Here is a 23421-nt window from a genome sequence, read left to right on the forward strand (position 1 = left end):
TTTGAGAGACTTCTGAGCAGGTTTGGTCTGTGCTGGCATTTCATCTGGGGGCTTCGCTTCCCGTGCGGAGGGAGCATCAGGAGGGCCGGTGCTCCGCATCCCCAGCTGCAGCTTTCCAACTCTCGGGCTGGCTGCAGAGAGCAGCCGCACCGCCAGTGAAAATGCGTTTGGCTGAACATCCCATCCGCCTGGTTTGCAAGTGAAAATAAGGCTTGTCCAATGGCCAGCTCCACCCAGAGCAGAAAATCAGAGCCTTTGGCAGATCCTTGCTGCTGTAATGAAATTTAGCTGTGCTGAGACTGCCAGTCCTCGAATGGGAAAGGTCCCACGTGGGTTCAGAGAAGTTTGGGGACAAATCTGTCAAAACTGCTGCTGCTGGGGGTTTTGGGCACTGTCTGGGGACACCCACCTCAGGCTCAGCCCACCCTCAGCACTGATCGCGGCGCTGTCTTCTCCCCACAGCGAGTTTTCCCCAGCCCCGGAGCCGCGAGATCTCACGGAGCCATGATGAAGCTCCTGCCTGTTGCCCCTCTCCTCCTGCTTCTCCTGACGATGCTGGAAGCCAGACCGAAACCTGCAGGTGAGCCCCGGCCGGTGGGAATTGCCTGGAGGAGGGAGAGGTGAGAGCATCAGGGCAGTGAGGCGCTTGGAGGATGGCTTGCTGCTTGAGGTGGGGGGACCTGATGGTTATTCTTTGGAGGCATCCCCAGGAGGATGGAGGATACTCCCAGATGTGGGACCTGAATTTCCCTGCAGTGCCCAAGGGAGCGGGAGCCCAAGCCTGGCACAGGGGCCCCCTCCCTGCACAGGTCTGCTGATGGGGGGACAAAGAAAACCCAGGAGTACCAGCCTCTCTCCTCTCAGGGCAGAGGGAGCTAAATAAATTCCAGTTTAAAAACAGGGAAGGCACCGACCAGAGGAAGGAGCCAGGTATGTCTCGGAGACCTTCGGAGCAGTCAAGATGACAGCCCGAGTCTGGGCATCATCCCAAGGGGACTGAAAGCATTTGCTTACCCTCGGGGCCGAGTTCTCCCAGCCCTGGATACACACAAGCCAAGCAAAATATGTTCGTTGGCATTTCACTTGCTAAACGCTCTCCGGGTTTGCACTGGAAGTGGCACCCACGTGTCCAGGAGAGGCTCTTTGGCTCCAGCCCTGCCATGTGCGTGCCCTTAGCTGTGCTTCTTGCCGTCTCGTTTTCTTCCCAACCAACAAAGCAAGCCCGGGGTTTAGGCAGAAACTGGCAGAATGCGGTAAAAACCAGGGAAGGCTGGAGCTGTGGGTTGAACAGAGGAATTGCCCAAAGCCGTATTTTCTGCCGGGCACCGCAGCAGCAGAAGCCCGTGTGGCACAGAGCTCTGGAGCAGGAGCCGCAGCTTGCGGAGGACGGCACGAGGCGCTTCTCCCCCATCTGTCCCCCCTGCTCCCGCTCTGCCGGCACACTCCGTGGGTTTATTTGGCGGTGGGAAGGTGCTGGTCTGTGGGGGCTGCCCAGACCTGCTCTCTCCATCCCCCACTGAGCACCCCTCAGGCCACACGATGGGGATGTCTCCGCTCCCAGCCTCGCTTCCCGCAGGCGGCTGCGAGGCTGAGCGGTCTCTTCGCCCCTTTGCAGCCCTGAAGTGCAGGAAGGGTCCGCTGGACATCGTGTTTGTGATCGACAGCTCCCGCAGCGTGCGCCCCTTCGAGTTTGAGACCATGCGGCGGTTCATGATGGACATCATTAGCAACCTGGACGTGGGCCCCAATGCCACGCGGGTGGGGGTGATCCAGTACTCCAGCCAGGTGCAGAACATCTTCTCCCTCAAGACCTTCTTCACACGGGCAGAGATGGAGAAGGCCATCAACAGCATCGTCCCGCTGGCCCAGGGCACCATGACGGGGCTGGCCATTCAATATGCCATGAACGTGGCCTTCACCACCCAGGAGGGCGCGCGCCCTCTGCATAAGAAGATCCCCCGCATCGCCATCATCGTGACGGACGGGAGGCCCCAGGACCGTGTCACCGAGGTGGCCACCCAGGCCCGGAATGCTGGCATAGAGATCTACGCCGTGGGCATCCAGCGGGCAGACATGAACTCGCTGCGGGCCATGGCCTCGCCGCCGCTGGAGGAGCACGTCTTCCTGGTGGAGTCCTTCGAGCTCATCCAGCAGTTCGGGAAGCAGTTCCAGGACAAGCTCTGCGGTGGGTGAGAGCCGCGGCTGTGGCGTGGCAAGGGTGGTCCTGGTGCCTGCTCCCGACCCGGGCTAGAAGATGACCTTCGGAGGGGTGTTTGGGGTGGCTGCGCTTGCTAGGAGCAGCGTGGACAGGGAAGCAACCTCCCTGGTGAGGTGCCGGGATGGGTGGCCTCTCCTCTTGCTCACCTCTCCTGAGATGAGATAAGGAAAGCTGTGAAAGCATTGCAAGCGAACGCTTGTCTTCACCTGTGCCTCGTAGCTCGGCCCCAAACCCCATCGTGGCAGCAGCGGTGGGAACAGTAAAGAGCAGGAAATGTGGAGCTGGTTTCCCTGGGTGTGATGGGGACGGGTGACACATCCCAGAGCCCCGCATACATTTCGATGTGGCTCTAGCAGGGTCTCCTCGGCAGACACATGCGTGGCGTCTGCTGCCGTGTGTTTAATAAAACCCTGCCCGCCTGGGGCTGCTCTGGAGCGCCCGGCCGGTCTCGGCTGGGAGCCGGGCGGCTGGTTTGCACTGCAGCCGTGCTGATGTGGGTCAGGAGCTTGCGAGGTTGGGACCTGTCTGTCCCTCCGTGCTGGTGGGATTTGCCTGGACCTGGCGAGACCTCGCTCGCGTACTTCAGCGTCTGTTGAAGGGCAGAAGGCGGCTGGGGCTGGACGGGCTGGGACTGAGCGGGTCGTCCCGGTGGCCTTTGGCTGCAGGGACCGGGCACGAGCTGGGGTCCCCGTGCGTCTGGCCTGCCCTTGGGCTGCTCTGACACCCGTTCTGTCTTGCAGGGGTGGATGCGTGCGCGGAGCAGGAGCACGGATGCCAGCACAGCTGCGTCAGCACCGGCGGCTCCTTCTACTGTGAATGCAACCCAGGCTACAGGCTGAACGTGGACGGAAAGACCTGTTCCCGTAAAAACCCTTTTTTTAATCCGAACCCTTGTTGAGGACTTGGGGCTCACGTGGGCACAACCGGCTGTCGCCCAGGGAGCTCCCCGCCGTGGGTGCCAGAGGGTGCGTGGCCCAGCCTTCAAAGCGCGCAGTGTTTCGGCCCAGTGTTTTGAGCGCAAAGCCGTATTAGTTGGTCTGGCCACTATCCTGGGACATTTCCTTCTTATCCCATGGTGCTGGGAGCTGCCTGGAAGTCCTGGAGGAGTCCCTGCTCGGCTGTTCCGGGGAGGCCAGGACGGGAGGGTGATGGGTGTCCTGTTCCCCCGCAGCCATCGATGCCTGTGCGGACGGGAGACACGGCTGCCAGCACCAGTGCATCAGCGCCCATGGTTCGTACTCGTGCCGCTGCCGTGTGGGATACTACCTCAACCAGGACAAGAGGAGCTGCACTAGTAAGTGTCCGTCTCCGATCCTGTTCCTTCTTCGTCTGCTTCTTGTTTCTCCTTTTGTCTTTCCCTTCCTGCCCACCCCTCTCCTTCTCTCACCAGTGATCAATTACTGCAGCTTCGGAAACCACAGCTGCCAGCACGAGTGCGTGAGCATCCCCAACGGGCACTACTGCCGCTGCCGCAGCGGCTTCACGCTGCAGCCCGACGGCAGGTCCTGCAAGGGTATGTCCCGGCTCGCCAGATACCTTTACGTCCTGCCCGGTTCCCAGACCATCCTGCCTGGATGGGGATAACCCTGTGCCCTTGGCTTGTCTTGCAGCCACCGACCTCTGCAACGGGGTGGATCACGGCTGCGAGTTCAAGTGCGTGAGCACCGAGGGCTCCTACCACTGTGTGTGCCCCGAGGGCCAGCAGCTCCAGGCTGACGGCAAGGCGTGCGGCAGTGAGTACCGGGATGCAGCTCTTGGCGTCCTCCTCCTCCTCCTCTGTGCTCGTGGCGAGGGCTTACCTGAAACTAGGCTGGGAGTTTATGTGGGTCTTTGTCTGATCTGGATTGGAAGGAGGATGGAGAGTGCCCTGGCTGCTGTGGGGATGGATGCAGGCTTGTGTCCTCAGAGACATGGCCCAGAAGATGCAACAGGAGCTTTGAGGAAAGCCTCAGGGAAAGGGAAGCCTAGGAAAGACTTTCAGGGAATGCTGGGGTGGCAGTGGAGGTTTTTTGGGCTGAGACCTCTGGGCATGCTTTGCCTTGCTTCCCGGCCTCGCCCCAGCTGCAGGTCCAGGGGGTGCATGCAGTGTCCTGAAGCCCAGCAGCTCTGCCCATCCTTGGGCCCCCTCCACGGGGCCCTCGGCCAGGCTGGTCCCTTTTCACCTTTCCCCTGTTCCCGCAGAGTGCGGGGCTGGGCATGTCGACCTGGTGATGGTGATCGATGGCTCCAAGAGCGTCCGGCCCCAAAACTTTGAGCTGGTGAAGCAGTTTGTGAATCGCATCGTGGACCTGCTGGAGGTGTCCCCCCACGGAACACGGGTGGGGCTGGTGCAGTACTCCAGCCGCGTCCGCACTGAGTTCCCCCTCAACAAGTATCACAGCGCAGACGAGATCAAGAAGGCAGTGATGGAGGTGGAGTACATGGAGAAAGGCACCATGACAGGCCTTGCCCTCAAGCACATGGTGGAGCACAGCTTCTCCGAGCTGGAAGGTGCCAGGCCTCCCTCCCACAACGTGCCCAGAATCGGGCTCGTCTTCACGGATGGGCGCTCCCAGGACGACATCTCCGAATGGGCCAGGAGAGCAAAAGAGTCAGGTGTGAGGGGATGGGAAACCATGCTTTGAGCATCCCAGGATGGTTCCTTGGGATGGCTGGCTCTGGGGGAGGCTGCAGCATCCAGCTTTGGGGTGCTGCGTCGCCTGGGTCCAGGGGCAGATGTCCTCTGCTGTGGATGCAGGGTGCTCTGAGCAGAAGCCTTCGTGCAGCAGCCCGCGTCGCAGCAGGGGTGCCGTGTTCCTGCCCGTCCTTCCCAAATTCCTGCCATGCATTTAGGAAGCCCAGGGGAAATCCTTCATCCTCAGCTTTGCTCCCTCTGGGCTTGGGGCTGCTTGGTGTGAGGTGGCTGGCGCCGTGCTCAGGATCCATCCTTGCTGCGCAGGGATCGTCATGTTCGCTGTGGGCGTCGGCAAGGCTGTGGAAGAGGAGCTGAGAGCAATCGCCTCCGAGCCGGTGGAGGAGCACTTCTCCTACTCGGCAGACTTCACCACCATGACCCACCTCGTGGAGAACTTCAAGCTGAACATCTGCCCAGGTGGGTGCCCCCAGCCCTGACCATGCTGGGGGCTGAGCCCTGAGCTGGAGGGAGCCCTTCTCTCCCCGTAGGGGTGGTTCTTGTGTCTGCCACCCTGTGTGTCATGCTCAGGGCCAAGCTGGGCTAGTGTGAACCTAGTCTCTGGATCCCATCAGGCTGTTGTGGGTATAGAGGTGGGTCCTGGGGGCATTTGGAAGAGGAGTAGGTGGAGCTGGGAGGTCTAATGTGAAAGGGATGGCGTATGAGCATCCACTGTGGTGCCATTGCACGGGCAGAGTCTGGGGTCTCCACCTGCCTTGAGGGATGCTGCCCCAGCTCCGAGGGTGGCCCATCTCCTCATCCAGACCTGCACTTCTCTTGGTGCCAGGTGGAGGAGGACTATGCTGGGTTATGGTGGGGTTCTCCCTGCCCTGGGGCAGGCTGGGGCTCCGCAGTCCTCTTGGGACCCCCGGGGGCTCCTGTGGGGCTGCAGATGTGGTCAGCGTTCCCCTCTGCCACCCTGGCTTGAAGGCAAAGTGGAGCTCAGCATGCTGTGACCGAGTGCACGGCCGCTCAGTGGGATGTCTGGGAGGATGCCTGGCAGCAAGCTCACTGGGCTCACAGGGATGCAGCCTGGCAAAAAGGAGGGAGGCTGGAAAAAGAGGAGGAAAGAGGAGAGCCCCCAGGCTCGGGTTGAGTCCCAGACGGCGGGTGTAGGGACAAGGGACTCGTGCTGTGTGGGAGCAGGGGAGAGCCAGGCACTGCGGGGCCGTGGCTCTGCCCGCACCCAAACCCCTGCGGTCACAGAGGAGGGCAAAGGGGAGACGGAGATCCGCAGCCCGTGCGAGTGCGAGGCGCTGGTGCAGTTCCAGACGAACACTGTGGCCATCCTGCAGAGCCTGACCGAGAAACATATCCTTTGGGGTGATGCGAGGGCCGCCTGGGAACAGACCGCACGCAGGGGAGGGAGGGAGGGAGGGATAAGTGGGAGTGAGGAAGATTTTAGGCTCCGGCTCATTCTGTTTCCTTAGCATATTCACTTGCTCAGATGACGGCCAGACTTGAAGACCTGGAAAAGCAGATTGCCAAGAAGAAGTGATCCTTACGGAGGCTGCAGTGCTCAGAGGGGGCACAGGGACGGACGGTAGCTATGTGGCGTTGTTATTGCTAGGTTATTGTAAAGCATCAGTGTTTGTTCTTGTATCACAAAATCCCAAGGGGGATGTGGAGTGTATTTAAAAAAAAAAAAAAAAAAAGAAAAATACTAAAAAAAAAAAACAACAACCAACCAAAAAGAACTTGAGCAAAAACCCCTGCTGTGAAGCCAAGGGGTTCAGCCTTTGCTGTTGCCTTGTTCCTCCGAACTGGCAGGTGTGGGATGAGGTGGGATGTCTGTGTGAGCAGGCTGAGATTTGAAGAAGGAGACGTGATGTCAGCCTTTTCCCAAAGAAACTGGGATGAACCAGCCCCTGCGCAGCTCCCCGAGCCCCCAGCACCCACCAAGCTGCTTTGCAAAAGGGAAAAACCTACGGCGATGGCACCCTGAGAGCTTCTGCCGTTCAGCGTCTGCTGCCGAGCCGCGGGGCAGGGAGAGCCGGGCAGCGCAGGGGGATGCGTGTCCCCCGGCCAGCACCCGGCGTGGTGCCTGGGTGTGCACCCGTGGGGAAAGCGGGCGGTGGGAATGGGCAGATCCCTTCGCCTCGTTTTTGGTAGAATTGTTTGGGAATCGGTCATTACCTTGTATTTTTTATCACATAGCAAAATGGTAATAATTCTCTCTATAAATATCTATGTGTGTGTATATATATTTCATTTTGAGAGCAGAGTAGTGCTATTTTTTGAACATTTCTTTTTATATAAAGAAATTTCTGTCCTGATAATAAAGACCCTGAAGATTTGTGTGATACGTACGTCTCCTTTCAGCTGGGCTGCAGAGCCACAGAGGCATCTGTGGGGTCCAAAAAGGGGCCTCTGACTTTTGCAAAAGCCCCTTGCCCTCAGGCTTTGAAAATCCTTTGGGAAAATCCTTTCTCTGTGGGCACCCCAGGATGCTGCAGACCCGGCCTCAGCTGGAGGGAGCCAGCACGGCACGGGTGCTGGGTCACCATCCCCAGGGTTTGCTTTGGAGCCCCACATCCCACCCATCAGCTTGTGTCCCACCCATCAGCCCCATATCCCATCCACGCACCCCTCCCAGCCCCCGTATCCCTCTCACCTACCCCTCGGCCCAGCAGCCAGCCCTGGGTGCAGATTAGGAAGGTGCTGGTGGTCACAAGCCACATCCAGGCTGGATCCTGTTACTACGGAGCACAGTGACCAACAAGCCACGCCAGTGGGCTGGATGCCCAAAACTGGAGTCTGGGACTTCTCTGCTTTTGTGCAGCTCTGTAAAAAACACACAGTAACTGCAGGGGAAAAAAAAAATTAAAAGGAAGCAATTAGCTGAATTTGGGATGTAATAATGGGCTTGATTAGAGGAGATAATGGCACGCCCTGAGGGCATCATTAAAGGGAAGTTGTAGACAAAGCGGAGCTGGGCTGACAGTGAGATGGAGAGGCTGGACGAGGGCTGGCAGCACAGCATGGCCTCGGGGATGGAAAATCATGGATGGGGCGGTGCGGGAGGGGAAGGCAGGAGGTGCAGGGAAGGGCAGCAGGAGCTGGGCACCAGCCAAGGCAGGATTTTATAGAATCACAGAAGGGTTTGGGTGGGAAGGGACCAGTAAAGCCCATCCGGTCCAACCCCCCTGCACGCAGCAGGGACATCTCCAACCAGATCAGGTTGCTCAGAGCCCCGTCCAACCTGGCCTGGAATGTTTCCAGGGATGGGGCATCCGCCACCTCTCTGGGCAGCCTGGGCCAGTGTTCTACCACCCTCAGCATAAAAAACAAAATATTTCCTGATGTCCAGTCTGAATCTGCTTCCTTCTATTTTAAAACCATTACCCCTTGTCCTGTCACAACAGAGTTTCTCCCCATCTTTCCCGTAAGCCCCCTTTGGGTACTGGAAGAAATTTTCGGGAAAGCATCCCTGGGCCAGGCTGCGGGATCACATCTGGGAGCAAGGCCATGTCTGCGTGGTCCTGCAGAGCCTCATTAACGGCTTTTCACTAGGTGGCACCAGACACCAGCGCTGATGAGGGTGCACTGGGCTGGGGACACCTCGAGGGTATTGGGCCTGGCCCCGGGGTGAGCAGGGCATCCTCGGCCATGAGCTGGGGCTGGATGGATGGATGGACCCTGGCGCCAGGCTGAAAGCATCCCATTGCCTAGTAGGGGATGAGGGCTGGAGGTGTCCCTTGGGTGCTTTGTGCACCCTGCTAAGGCTGGGGTTTGGCCATGGTTGAGCCCCAAACTGGGTGCTGCTGGCCTCCAGCCTTGCCATCCCTGCTTAAAACCACAGAGCCCTGGCTGGGAAATCACAGCATGGGCCAGCAGCATCCTCAGCATCGCAGAGCTCAGGCCTTGCTGCCTGGGGAGGAGGCTCACAAAGTGCTTTTTAGGGACGAAAGTATGAGCAGTGTGGGATGGGGACGGCTCTGTGGGACCTGTGGGCAACACGGGCACTGCAGGTGGTCCTGTGCACAGAAATGCCATGGCCTGGGTTATACATGGGAACTTGCAATTGAAGCAGATTTAAGACTTCCCCACTATGGACTTGCTATAGATAAAGCGCCATCAAAAGTCCTTCAGATGGATTTCTTTCCCCTCAGCTGAATCCAAGCCTTTCTCAGTGTTTTCTCCTCTCTCCAAGCACCACCTCAGCCAGACCCTGGCACCAGCTGGGAGCACAGCACTGTCCTCTCCAGCCCCAGCTGAACACCAATGAATTGCTTAAAAATTAAACCAATGCTTGCATTTCTCCTTAAAAGTGCTAAATTGTTGGTGCACAGCCCAGAAAGTCTGTTTGGGTTGGCTAAATACTCTCCTGGTTATTTAATAAATTACTTTACAAAAGAGCTAAATGCAGCCACACAATCATTAGGGCAACAGAACAATAATTAACAGGTAGCCAGTAAGTTAAGGTCCAGTTAATGTCGGACATGGAGATACAAGAAGGGAAGTCTGAGCAGGAAGGGGCACGGTGAGCTGCCCGCCGTGCCCTGGATGGGAAGTGGGGCTGCACGGAGCGTGCAGGGGTGATGCCTGGGCTTTTGCTGCCCAGTTGCGAAATGAGGGGCTGCCCCAGCCTGCCCTTGGCAGGAGCACAGGGTGTTGGGCTGCAGGGTGCCCTCCCCTCCCAGGGCATTCCCGGTGCCTTTTTCCAGCACAGCTCGGGTTCCTGACAGCCCCAGAAATCCCAAGGAAAGGCTCCAGGAACCTGTTACACAAGGCGAGGGGGACATTGACCCATTTGTGGGAAATGGAGTAACTTCCCATTGCCCAAGAGCACCTAAAGAAAACAGCCTTGCCCGGAGCGGGGGGTACAACCTCCTTGGGAGGGAGGGGTCCATGGAGGCCTGAAGGACAGTGAGATCTTTGCCATCTGAGCAAGGATCACAGCCCCCAGTCCCCACAGCCATCAGGAGCTGGGACTCAGTCACACTGTCCTTGTGCTGCATGGACACTTTTGGCCAATGAGAAGGCTGTATGGAATGAATTATCCTACCCCTGTGAGGCCAGACACTTTCTTCCAGCACCAACTCGCTTCCTACGTGGCAGCAGCCACCCAGAGAAGATGCTGGGATTCAGGGGACCCCCACAGAGCTTGGGGAAAGGCTCACCCTTAGCTAAGCCAAAGCTGCTGTCCCCATGATAGCTTATACCACTGGCAGGACAGGATCCAGGAGGGTTTGGGGCTGGAGCAGGTTTCCCTTGGGAAAAGAGCAAAGGATCATCCCTGGGAAGGCACAGGCAGCCCCATGCTCTGGGCTGTTACTGACCTGGATTTGGTTTGTGGGTCTACAGGGAAGCAGGGGAACCCACAGAATGGACCCTCAGGAGGAAACACAGCGTGGTCACCATGGTACTGTCTCCTGGAGAAGTGTGCCTGCCCACCACCTTGAGCCTGCTTGGGGGACGATGCCCTGGGCCATCTCCCCTTGGCTTCTCCCTCAGCCCCAAGTGTGGCTGCAGGGGACAGTTGTGCAATGGAATATTTGCTTTTTGAGCAACTGAACAACCCCATTTGTTTCTTGTGCAAAAGGCTTCCGGAAAATGCAATGCAACAGCAGAAGAAAAAGGGGAAAAAAACATTAGTATGTGTCCAGCCCAGCTCCCCACCCCCATGCTCCCCAGGGGTTTAAATGTCGGCACCCGCCAGCTCAGCACGCTCGCAGCTCTCAGGAACACGGCAGCATGAAGTCTGTGGCCGCCCTTCTCCTGGTGGGGATGCTCATTGTCTGGACAGAGCTGCCAACAGGTATGAGATGTCCTAGGATGAGGTACAGGGAGGAAAAGCACAGGGGCTGGGAAGGAGCTGTGTTTGCAGGGATTTTCTGAGAGAGGGCAGCATTTGCTGGGGAGCATCTCCCCAGGACCCCTCAGCTGCAGGCAGCCTGCAGCAAACATCCTCCTCTTGCAGGCAGCGCCTGGTCCTGCCCACCCGTCCGCATCACCTGCGCGATGGCCAACCCACCAAACCAGTGCTACATCGACCAGCAGTGTCCACGGGGCAAGAAGTGCTGCCGGACCTTCTGCGGGAGGAAATGTGTCTCCCGCCCACCTTTGGTCCCCATCTCCTACGGTAGGGTCTCAGGAACCCCCCTGTCCTGTGCTCACCTCCCCAGGTAGCAGAGCGGGGGGATATGGTGACAGCAGCTTTGGGCAGGGAGCTGGGTCCAGCTGCCAGAGCCTTCCACTGTCAGGATGGGGTGATGGCCAGACACATGGGCTGGGGTTACTCTGAGCACCAGACCCAACCTGTTGCTTTCTCTCCCTTTTCCCAGCATGAGCTCCTGCTCTCAGGACAGACCCAGGGCTTTCTCAACATCCCTGTGCTGCCCTGGGACGAGCCAGCTGCTCACACCTCTGCCAAGGCTTGTCCTGCATGATGCCAGCTCCCAGAAGGATGGGGACAGCCACCAGCCCACCTCAGCTGCAGGACCACCCCGCTGACAGCTGCTGCACACCACCTGCACACCCTCTCCCTCCGCCCCACTGCTGTTCTAACAAATAAAAATGCTTGTCCCAGGGATGCTGATGATGTGCAACTCCTTTCCCCATCTCCTCCTGCCTCATCTTGGTACATGCTCCCACTGCTGCTTTCACCCCAGGATTTCTGCCTGAGGAAGAGGATGAGGACTGCCCGGCTGCATGCCTAGAGCGTGGTTAGGGGGAGCAAATCCATCCGGAGGCATACAAATGCTGGAGGGAGAGGGCAATGGGAAGGGGCTGGAGCACAATGGGATGCTTTAGGGGATGCTCCTGGCAGGAGGGGCCCTGGGGAGCAGCATGTCCCCCCAGCACACCCTGAGATGTGGCTGTGGGAAGGGGGCTGACCCTGCCCGCCCGGAGGTACAGGAGGCAGAGCTCCCTGTGCGTACCCCACGTGGGGCACAGCTGGAGGGGCTTACATAGACTCCAACCGCAAGCAGTGCCAAGCCTCTCACCACTCACCAAACCTGAGCTGGGGGAAATTCAGCTGAAGAGAACTGCCTGGGAAAGTCTCAAGCCAGTGCACAAAAACCACGGCATTTCCTGAATTTTTGGCCCTAGCATTCAGTTACAAGAACCCAAAGGTTCTTGTAACTTCTGTCCAGCTAAATGCTGGGGCCAAAAATTCAGGAAATGCTTTCTCCTGCTGATGTTTCTCACTGTGCACAGCCTGAGGGACCTGCCCAGCATCCACTCAGTGCCATAGCAGAGCCAGGCATTGCCATCACACACGGCAGGGGCAGAGCATCACCCAGCCTGCGCTGATGCCCTGCCAACAGTGGCCACCAGCCCCTCGCTACACAGAGCCACAGCTGATGCCAGGATTGCGCGTCTTGTCACCATTTTCACAACAAGCAGCCCCAGCTCAGCCTGGGAGAAGAGCCTGCTCTGTCTGGGTGCACTAGAGAGAGCAGAGAGGAAAATGAGCATTTGGGTGGCTGCTGGGAGGAGGCACTTTGCCTCCATCTCCTTTGACCTGCAGCTCCGAGCCAGGCAGACCCACAAGCAGCCCAGCTCCCAGCCCCTCGCACCCCCTGCCCAGGATGAGCATCCTACAGGCACTGCCTGGAAGGTGCCTGGTACGGGAGCCGCTGCTGAAGAATGGCTGAGCTAATGAACCCTGCTGCAAGGCAGGAGCAAGGCGATCTGGAGAGCAGCCAGATATTTAAGCCACCCATAATACAGCAGGATGGAACCTCTGGCTGTGGGATCAACACCTCGCATGGCCCAAGGCAGATACTGGAAGCTCCACGGACCAGGCTGGGGAAAGCAGAGTCCTTCCACAGTCACCCCCATGGAGGCTGGAGATGCCCGGTAATCCTATGGGGTCAGGTAGAGCAAGGGCTGTGAGCTCATCAGCCAAATTCAGCGTAAAAACAGACATCGCTTCTGACCAGTGCGGTGTCCAACCTGGAGAGAAAAAAAAAAAAAGGCAAAACAAAAAAATTCCAACCAAACCACAAAAAACAAACCCCAAAACTCTGCCACCCTTACACCAAAGCCGCCCCTCTGAGCGGGAAGCGCTGTGCCACACAAGCCGTGGGGTGACAGAGCCCCAGTATTTCCCCGGCTGTGGGCACACGGAGGCAGCCTGGGCTGGCATGGGGTGGTGGCCGAGAAGCCCGATTACACCTCCCACCAGTCATTAGTCACAGACCCCAGCCCTCCCGCCTCCATCAAGACCAGCTATTATCAGCTATTAAGCAGGCATTTCCATACAGCTGGCTAATTTGATAATGCTGCAATTATCTTGGTTTGTTAACAAGATTAAATTGCTAATTGGTTTGATTAAACGCAGAGCTCCAGACATGGGGTGCCTGTCAGCTGGCAGCGCTCGTGGCCCCGCACACCCAACAGCAGCCGTGCCCGCTGCAGAGACAAGGGCAAGGCAGCAGCCCAGGAGGGCTTCGTCCTCCCCAAAACTTCTGCCTGGGGCCTCCAGGTCTCCATGTGAAGGCCTGGAGAGGTCCCTTCTCCTGTCTCAGGACAGAGTCAGCTTTGCCCACATCACCACGGTCACCCAATTGCTGGCCTGGGCAGGCAGGAGGAGATGGCTTTGAGGCCAGGGGATGCCATGGGGACATCTGCTCTGCCTCTGTCCTGCTGCTCTGTTTGGGAGCACTGCAGGTGAGAAAGCCCTGAGGCAACGCACCAACAGTGCACATCCACCTGCAGCTGCGTCAGGAAACCCTCCACCCTCCTCTACCCACCACTGCTCACAGTGTTTCCAGCAATACCCAGATCACCACTGCAGCTGTACTGGGGAGCTCCCATCACCGTGGGTTAGACTCTCCTGTATCCCCCATCCCCATGCAGCCAGCACCCACCCAGAGGAGCTGAGCGATGCACTGGAGAGATCACTGATGGTCATAAGCTCCTGGCAGAGAGCTTTGACTGAAAATCCTTTGGATCAGATCTCTGAAAAGGAAGGGAGTTCTCCTCGGTACATGCCAACAGGAAAAGCAGCAAATCCTGCACCAGAGAGGAGAAGTTTCCATGCTGGTTCTCCCCATGCCATCTGCTTCTCCAGGGCTAGAGCAGCCTGGAGACAGAGACGTTCATTTTCTCTGCCTGGAGGCAGATCACAACTCAAGACTTGCTGCTGTGGGATCTTTTCCTGGGAAGAGACAACCACATCTGGTGCTGGGAACATACGACAAGGACCCAGCTTTGGGTTAGGAACACCCATCGTGGCACACTGCAGCAGCAGCACTGCTGCGGGGCAGGGAGCCATTTGGTTCCTTTTGTGTGCAGCACATCTGGCTTAACCCATCTTCCACTCAAGACAGGGGTTTTTGGGCCAGTCACTCTTGGATCGATCTCAAAGGAAACATCCACCACTGTTTGACACCCCGGGGGATGGGATCCAGAGGGGCTCCCCAGGGAGGAGCCTTTCTCCACACAGAAATGTGCTTGGGTCCACTCCGAGATGGAGACAGGGCAGAGGACAGAGAAGCAAGGTCTCACCCACAGCACACCCCTTGCACACCTGAACATCTTTTCATGTTTTCCTGGCACCTTCTCCCTGCATGTTTTATGCTCTAGCTCAGGAGACTGGGTGATCGGGGTCTGCATACAGAACAGTTTGGTGCTCAAGAGCGATGCGAGACCTTTTCAAGAGATGATTCAGACCAGCCTGATAAGAATTACCACAGCTTTGAAAACCTTTGAAAAAGAGGGTTATTTAACTAGCCTGGCCCAGGTGTGGGAAGCTGTAGTCCCAGCAGGATGCAGCAATCACAGCAATTCCAGAGGAGAATACCCCAGGCTGAACAGATCCACTCGGCAGCGGTTCTGCCCATGGTTGGGTGGTACGCACAGCCCCCATCTCCTCCGCAGAGGAGCAGAGGTATTTCAGGTGGGAAGACAAGTCAATACCATTCTGGTCCCCACCATAAAATAAATATACACCTCTGCAGAAAAACAAACCATCCTCACACTGCTGAAGGTCAACAGAGGCATGAATTCACTCTGTGCTTTCTTCTCTGGGATGGTTTAAATAAACTCAGCTCCTCACCCGGACCAGGTCACCCTCCAGCCACAGGGCCAGAGCTGTCTCACATCAGTTGATGCCCTCCAGCATTTTCTTTCTGAAGACATGGGGATGCATTTTTCCAGCTCCTGAGGCTTGCTATAAACACGCCTTGGCTTGCCTGGCCAGGATGCACCAGTAACCCTTCCCAGTGCCCTCCCCAAACACAGCCAGGGGATATGCACAGCATCAGCTCCTGCTGTGCTGGGGGGACAGAAGGGCAGCAATATCCTGGGATTGCAGGGTGAAGGGAGGCTGCCTCTGCCACCAGTAAGCCTGTGTGGTGGGGAGTCCCAGAGCAGTGGGGTCTGGCAGGGGATGGGACCATGGTGGAGGGATGCCTAAAGTGCTGCCAAGCCTCACAAGCTGCTTGTGACAAGGATCTGGCATGGAAACAGCTCTGCATTACCTGTGACAGCCAAGAGGCAGCAGCTTGGCTCCATCCTCCCCTTCATCCCACCAGGAATCCTCACCAGGCTGCTCTCCACAGCACCCCAGAACCTGTCAGATGCTGACAGAGCTCCTCTGAGCCAAGGAACTAAAAGGAAAAGAAGGCAAAAAAAATGAGGCACTGGCAGCACCCTGTAGCTGGAGGAGATCCCTGCATGCCAGCAGTCCCTTTTCCCCACACAGAAAGAGGGCAGAGAGGACAGAAACCTCTTTCCTCTGCAGCAAGGCACACATGAGAGCTCAGGAGCTGGCAAGGCTGGGGCTGCCAGCGTCCCTCTCCCACACCCTCTCTGCAGCCCCAGCTCTGGGCTCCAGGGCCAGACCCACAGCCCCTCAGCCAGGCTGATGCCTGCAGTCAGCCAAGCAGCTGGGATGTTTTCCAAATAACAGCTCTGGCAAAAGCTGGCAGAGCACTTGGAGACTCACACGAAGCAGCTTGCAGAGAGGAAAGCACCAGCAGCAAGCAGAGCAGCCCTGCAACAGCCCCTGCTCACCCACCAAGCTGCAACACAGAGCTCTCCTCACAGCCCACGCACTGGGCAAGCTCAGGGTCATAAACTCACCAGCACCCCCAAACCCACCAGCACGGGCACCAGGGTACTCACACACCCCTCCCAAACAGGGCTGCTGACCTGCAGAGAGCCCACCCCAGCCAACACCAGTGCCTCCCTAGCCCCCTGTGATAGGGAAAGGAAGGGTGGGCTATTTATAGGGCAGCCCAGACAAGCTCCTGCCGCTCCCCAGCTGTGGAGGGGAAGCCGTTGCCCAGCTCGTTCAGGTCCCAGCACCAGCTCCCAGCAGCATGGTGCCGGGGAATTCCTGCCTCTTCCTCCCTGCCTGTGCCAAGGCGCGTGCAGATGCTCCTTTCCCTGACAACTATGTAGGTTAATAACATGCGATGTGATTGCAAGACACAGGGAACCGCAAAGCTATGTCAATATTTAGCTTTTACACATTTGGCTAATTAGAGAGCAACCTGCGGTTCCCTCCGAAGGAGGCCCGGCTGCTTCCCCCCTCTCCCTCCCCTTCTGTATGTTCCCAGTTCAACTGGGATAAACGTCAGCTCATTATTTCTGGAGTTCGCTGATCGCAAGCGGTCTGTCCCAAAATGCTATTCCCAGGCACTGGATGTCAGAAATCATTACACTAAATAAAGCTTCATGAATGATTCATGAATCCGGGTTTCATATTAATCAGGGAGAGACGGGCAAAAGTGGCGCAGCGGCGGAGGCCGCTGTGTCCTGTTCTTGCAGCCGGGCGAATGGAGAGGCTTGGCCCTTCAAGGCACGAATCAGAGATGTGGTGCAGATCAGAGAAGCACACTGGTCCTGACACGATCGGACCCTGACCAAGCAGAGACCAAAAGCAGGCAGTGGGCCGTTGCCCAAATACCTTTCTGCTTCAGGAGCTCCTGTGACTCAATCACGCTAATGAGCCCAGGGCAGGCGGCTGATGCTCCGAGCATCCTCGGCGATGCACCACTGCTTTTCGCATTAGCCCCGGTCTCCAGCACGGCGCTGGGCCAGCGCTCGGGACTCACGTACCAACTGCCTGGCTCTGTGCGCTACAGCCACTAAAAATAGAAAAGTGTTTTTCTGAAATGTCATCGGGAGGCTCCTTCCAGCGCCCAGGCAAATTGGGGTTCTGCCTGGGTGCCAAGCTGCGTCCCGGCACCGGCTGTCCACCAGCGGGTATTGTCTTGGGATGCAAATCCTTCTTCCACTGCTCCAAGATCTTGGAAAGAATGCAGATGTGTCCTCTTCTGACACCCGAATGTACCTGAAAAGGCAAGCCCTGGATCCTGTAGATGGATCAGAGAGTGAGGGGGGGCCCTCAACATGGCATTGCCGGTGGCAGGAGGCAATGAAGCCTGGGATGCTGTGCGCATTTTCCAGGAGGGAGTGCCCGTGCATCTCCGAACCAGTCAGGCTCAGCCTGGGATGTTCTCTTCCCTGGGTCTGCCCCCGCATCCCTGACCGCTCCTCTGCTGCTTGCTCAAAGACACCTGGTAAAAAAACCCTAAACCTATAAAAATAAGGCAGCAAACAGCCAGGCCAGCTGTATGGCAGGGAAAAAAAATCCATAGCTGGCGTTGTAAAACCCAGGCTCTGACATGAAGACAGCGGCGATTCTCCATGCACCAACGGAAGAATATCTATCAGGAGGCCGAGGAGCCGTCAGACACCCCTGCTACCCCCGCCATGGCTCTGCAGCCTTCCCGGGACCGGCAGTGAGCCACCAGCCCCGAACCATGGCAGGACTGATCCTTCGCCAAGGGCACCTGGGGCGAGCGAGCGGGTCCCATGCCAGCCTGGAGCCCAGAGCCTCCCTGCAGCTCTGGGGTGGCACGCTGCCCCGCTCCCGAAGGCTCCAGCATCTCACGGGGCAGATCAGCGATGCTCCATCAGTTCCAAGTCCTCCTACTTGGACCGAGGTGTCCTGCCCACACAGGGATGGTGTCTGCAGGAGGGAGAGACAGAGATGGGATGGAAGAAGCCAGCAAGACCCCCAGCATCCTTCAAAGCCGTGAGATCTGGACACTCTCCAGCACTCCCAGCTTCTCCAAAAACTCCTGTGGGGAGCACAAAAGACAGCATCCTTGCAGAGATGGGCAAGCCTCTCTGCCTCAGCCCATGCCCCGTTAATCTAACTTCCAGCTGCTGAGTACCAACAGTGCAAACAAAGAGCCCAGGCCGGCTGTGTCCCCCCAGCCCTTGCCGAGCCATGTTCAGCCCCATTCCGGCACAGTTTCCACCTGCCCGGAGTCACCGTGCCCAGGGGTCCCTGCTCCATCCTGCCCAGCCACACCTGGTGGGATCGGCACCACTCGTGCTCCCCATGAGCCTGGGAATGGCCCTTGGTTTGGTTGAACTCGACTTTGGGGATGTACCCTGGGCATTGGAGGGCGGTGAAACGACCCGGGGCAGAGACAGAGAAGGAGGGAATGCAGCAAGGGGGAGACTGCGAGTTGCTGTAAGATGGAGGCAGTAGTGTCCTGGGGCACGTGGAAGCCCTCCAGACGGTACATCATTCCCTTGAATTGCCTGGCCTTCCACTGCCGCATCTCCCTGGTCCCTCTCCAGAGGTTCCCCATCTGCATGGAAAACAGCCACTGCTGCACTAAGACTCTCCAAATTTTCTGTCTCTGGTTACTGCTTCCGTGCCCAACTGCAAGCCAAGGTCTCCAGCAAGTTCAGCGATTGTTCATTAATCTGTCCTGGCTCAGGCACCCAGTGGGCTCAGCAAAACTCCAAGCCAGGGAAGTTCCAGGCTGTCAGAGCTGTGGGCTGTAGCCAGGGAACACACCAAGAGCCTGTCCCGCGCCCGCAGCACCTTGCTACAGGGGCCTGGATGCCGTGGGTGCATCCGAGGGGTCTGGAGCATCCTTGAGGGAAGCTCAGATCTGAAGGATTTGGCATGGGGCTTCATGCTCCTGGCATGGATCAGGCTGAGACCCTCCCGTCAGCAGCTCCTACAGACTCCCTGTGGGTCTGGAAGGAAGATGAGGGTTGTGGGGATGGGACCCCAGAGCTGGTGGTCCCCACTCGCCTCCTCCTGCTCAGAGGATGCCGCTGTCGCGGCTTGGCTTTCCCTCCCTGCTGCCCCACGGGCTGGCTCCTGGGAGAGGCAAGGCTGTGTGGGGACAGCCGATGGCACGGGAATGGGGAGAGCCGATGGCACGGGAAGGAGAAGCCCAAATCCCTCCAGCCAGAGCAATCCCCTTCCAAAGCTCGTGGGAGGCCGGAGAGGATAAACACACCAGAAACCGAAAATATAAAGGAAAACCCAAACATCTTCGCAACTGAGAAAGGCAAAAACAGGCTTTTGTGTCTGCCCTCATTTAGGTCATTCCCTCTGGAAAGGACTATTCATTAAACACTTTGAGTTCGTGTCCCTGGCGTTAATCAGCCCCCGTCAGCAGCACGGGTCCCCTGCGCTCGCAGGTGCGGTCACGCTCGTCCCACTCCGTCCCACCCTCCCACATGGCCGACGGCCGGCGGCTCCAGCCTTTCACAACGGATGTCCAAGGGGCTGAAAAGTGCTTGAAGATTTTTCTTTTAATTAAAGGAGCTCTGTACATATGCTATATTCATATACACTTTCCCCTTTTTTTAATTTATTGCTACATCAGCTATTAAAAAAATAAAGGCAGAAAGAAGAAAGGAAGGGAGCTGCCACAAGCTGGGCGCCTTTCGGGATGACTCACTGCAGTACTGAAATGGCTGCTGGCTTCAGACTCACCCTGCCTCTCCGATTTGCTTCCAGCCTGCAGAAGAGAACACGGAAAGAGGTTTCGGCCCCCGTCCTCGCGTGGAGGATTTGCCATGTGGTTATTGACACAATCCCCTCCGGGCTTCGGCGGGAGGAGACCTGCCTTCCCCAGGAGAGGAAGATGGGGGGAGACATGAAAGGAAGAGATGGTGAGGCGTTTCCAGATGACCTGATTTTCTGCCTCTTCCTGTCTCCACATCGCTGGCAGTCGCGGCGGAGGCGTGGGGCCAGCCCGTGCTGTGGGGAGCTGCACCCTTCCAACCTGGCTGCAAAGCCGTCCGCACCGAGCAAGGGCCCTTGCACCTCAATTTGCTGGGGAAGAGCCTTAAAATGGGAGTCTCCCTTTCCTGCCATGGCTTGCCCAGCAAAGTCAGGGCCACAAGCTCTGGTGGCTACTGGGAGAGTCAGGACTTTCGCGTCTGGGTTTGTGCAGCAAAGGGAAAAATTCACCTCGGGTACCACTCATGCTGTAGCCAGGTCCCCTCCGAAGGATGCTGTGATGCCAGCACACACCTAAACGGGGCATCTGCAGCCTGGAAAATGAACTTTGCTCTCCTGCAGCCGCTTCCAGCCGGGGCTTTGAGCTGCAGCAGGAGACATGGAGCTGTGTCCCCTCCCTGTCTCCCCAGCCCCTTCCCAGGGTGACCCCTCCAGCCTGGGGAGTTAAGGGCAGAGCCCTGGCAGCTCCCTGCCCCGCATCCCGTTCACGCTCCAGCTCCTCGGCACGGCCCGGGGAGCACTCAGCAAACCTCCCACGCTGGGAGAACTGGTCTCTGTGGGGACAGGGCTCAGGCCTGCCCTGTGGCAGTGCATAAATGATGCTCCAGTGCAAAGACAAAGTGCCGGATGGAGCGGGCACCCTTCCCTGAAAAATTGCTGGCTGAGAAATATTTTCAGAGGCGAAAAGAAAATGGACCCCCGATCACTGTAGGTCAGTGACAGGCAGAGAAAACCCCATGCAGGAGGCAGCCCTTCTCCCACCCCATGGGCTGCTCCCCGCTGGGGTTCAGCACCAGCTGTGAACGGGGCTGAAGGCATCTGCTGCAAGTGCCTGGCGCAGACAAAGCTGGGCATCTTTATCTTGCAGCTTCCAGGGATGCTCAGCCATCCCTAATTGCCATAAAAACAAATGCTTTTTGCTTCATAGCACAGAACAGAGGAATTTCCCTCAGGTTTTTTTTTTTCTCCTCAGTTTTTTTTTTTTTCTTTTCTGAGGCCTCCCTCAAAGTCATCCCTTTCCCCTCCCTCCACTGCCTCCTTCCCATGTAAACAAGCACACGGCACACACAGTCTGACACATCACACACATGGACACACGCTGATGGCCCCGCAGCGGTGAGCACTGCCTGGCGCAGGGACGGGGCTGGCAGCACACGGGAGGCGGGCGTGCGGGCAGGGGGAAGGATGCTCGCCACCAAAAAGAGATCTCAACTGACCGCATGCGAGCCAGGAGAAGGGTGAGAGCCTGCAGGCTCCAGCTCCTTGGGCTGGAAGCAGCCAGCCGAGGCATCCGACGCGGAGGATGGTGCAAAGTCTCGCCCTGTGCGAGCTGCTTGTCTGACACAGCCGCTCCGTGCCGGCTGCCGGAGCAATGATCCATTGCTGCCTGGACATGCAACCTCCGCCGTCAGCCTGGGAAGGCCTCCCATCCTCTCTCTCCCACCTCTCTGCTCCGGCAGCTGACTTCTGGAGGAGTTGGTGTGCTTGTAGTGGTCCCCAAGCTGTGCGGGCATGGCCCTGGGTGGGAGTGGCAGCCCGTTGATCTGAACACAACGTGTGCCATGCCTGGGACTCGCTGCCTTCACCCACCTCCCAACGAGCCTCTACAGAGAAAACGGGGAGCTCAGCGAGCCAGGAGGACTCTTCCCTGGGGGGCTGCCTCCGTGCCCTACGCACGCCCCATCCCAAGGAGGAAGATGGAGCTGGAGTGCGTGGAGGGTGACAGCGAGGGCAGGGGCGCGTTGTCTGCCCGGAGCAGAGTGGCAGCGCTGCCGGGGCTCTGCGTGGCCTGAACACCCACAGGAACAGCACCCTGCACCCCACAGAGCTCCGGGGGCTTAGCCCCCCGAGGGCAGCGCTCGCCACTTGGTCAGCTTTGCAAAGAGCTGGGGTAGGCCAGGGACGGAGGAGGCCTGGACCCTCACTGCAGCTCCCACCGGCCGTCCCGCAGGCTCTCCAGGCTGCCAAGGGGGCTTCCAGCAGGTAAGGGCATCGGGGTCGTTGGACTCACCCACGTTTCCCATCCCGCAGCCGTGGCTCAGCCCCGCACCCCCCGTGCCGACCCGCCAGCCGCTTTGTCCAAAACTGGGTCCCCTATCTTCTGGTCCCGGTGGGCTTCCCCAGGGAGACGGGGTAGGGTCTTCCCGGGGCATCCCCAGCCCTCTCCCCCCGCACACACTGCCCTGGGTTGGGGAGGAGGTGGGGGGACCGCTCCGCTGCCGCCCCATCGCAGCCGCCTGGGACCGGGTACCGGCCTCACATCCCCGCGGCTGCGGGGCGGGGGGCGGCACCCCCGGGAGGGGCGGCGGGCGGGACCCCCGCTCCGGCTCCGCGGATCTTCAGCCGCCGCCGGCCCCGCAGGGCTCCGCGGCTCCGCGCCGGGCGCGCACGCTGCGGCGGGGGCGGCGCCGAGGAAGGTGAGCGGCGGCGCGGGGCCGGGCTCTGGTACCCGGGGTGCGGCGGGGACCGGCATCGCGGGGACCCGGGGCACCGGCATCCCGGGACGGGTTGGGGACCCGGGGTAGCGGCATCTCGGGGTGCGGCAGGCACCGCTATCGCAGGGATCCGGGGCTCCAGTACCCGGGGTGCGACAGGGACCCGGGGCACCTGTACCCGGGGTGCTGCAGGCACCGGTATCCCACGGACCCGGGGCACTGGCATCCCGGGGCGGGGTGGGGACCCGGGACACCGGCATCCCAGGATGCGGCGAGGACCGTGAGATCGGCAACCCAGGGACCGAGCCACCAGCATCCCGGGAACCCCGGGTACCGGCATCCCCGGGCACTGCAGGGATCGGCACCCTGGGGCGCAGCAGGGACCGACATCCCGGGAGTGAAAGGGCAAGCGGAGCAGCAGCATGCGGGGGTGAGCAGGGATGGGGGCACCGACATCCCGGGATGGGCAGGGAGCCGCCGTGCCAGCACCCGCATCCCGGGATGCTGCTGGCACCCGGGGCACAGGGATTCTCCCCGTCCCTCAGCAGGAGAATGTAGGAGATTCCCTCTCCCCGAAATCTTTCTCCCACCGGGGACGCATCTCCCCCTCCCCAGGGAGCAGGGCAGGGCGCGGGGGTCCCCTCCGAAAGCTGAGCATCCACTCCATGCGACGTGGGAGTGGAGGCTGGCACAGGGCAGGGCATCATCCGCAGCCGGCGCTGGGCTGCCCGCCGGCAGCAGAAAGCCGAACTGTTGGCAATCACCCCCTCCTGCACCCCGAAGCAAGCAGGGAATCCCCCCCGTCATCTGCGCCCCCAGCCCTGGGCGTTTGGGTGGCCTCTCAGCTTATGCTCTGCCTGGGAAGGGAATCCTCGCTTCCGTGCTCCCCCCTGCCCGCCTGGCAAACCCCCCCCCATCCCCGAAGAAAGGGCTTGGTCCTGAGCATCTTCAGGCCGATGGGTACAGGGATGCTCAGCGATGGGGATGGGGCTGTGCAGAGGCATTTTTGGATGGCCAGAAAGCTGGTGTCACCCCAGTTGTGCCCCAGCTGATGGGGACACCAGGAGCTGGGAGGTCAGCCAGCCCCACTCCCCCCCAGATACCCAGTGAGGGTCCCCCAGCTCTACCT

General features: G+C 58.9%; 2 protein-coding genes across 2 annotated transcripts; both read left to right on the plus strand.

The window, feature by feature from the left end:
- Nucleotides 1-494: 494 nt before the first annotated feature.
- Nucleotides 495-7031, plus strand: MATN4 (matrilin 4). Its single transcript, XM_086760624.1, has 10 exons — nucleotides 495-580; nucleotides 1616-2185; nucleotides 2959-3081; nucleotides 3390-3512; nucleotides 3609-3731; nucleotides 3829-3951; nucleotides 4400-4813; nucleotides 5157-5309; nucleotides 6096-6200; nucleotides 6329-7031. Exons 1-10 carry the CDS (start codon nucleotides 505-507, stop codon nucleotides 6385-6387), a joined length of 1869 nt encoding a protein of 622 aa, XP_086616750.1. The 5' UTR covers nucleotides 495-504; the 3' UTR covers nucleotides 6388-7031.
- A 3468-nt stretch (nucleotides 7032-10499) lies between these two features.
- Nucleotides 10500-11422, plus strand: LOC147598699 (caltrin-like protein 2). Its single transcript, XM_086760853.1, has 3 exons — nucleotides 10500-10650; nucleotides 10813-10974; nucleotides 11177-11422. The coding sequence occupies exons 1-3, from the start codon at nucleotides 10587-10589 to the stop codon at nucleotides 11179-11181; spliced, it is 231 nt and encodes a 76-aa protein (XP_086616979.1). The 5' UTR covers nucleotides 10500-10586; the 3' UTR covers nucleotides 11182-11422.
- The last annotated feature ends 11999 nt before the right edge of the window (nucleotides 11423-23421 follow it).

The sequence above is a fragment of the Chlamydotis macqueenii genome, chromosome 16 (assembly GCF_036417535.1).
Source record: "Chlamydotis macqueenii isolate bChlMac1 chromosome 16, bChlMac1.mat, whole genome shotgun sequence".
Lineage (NCBI taxonomy): Eukaryota > Metazoa > Chordata > Aves > Otidiformes > Otididae > Chlamydotis > Chlamydotis macqueenii.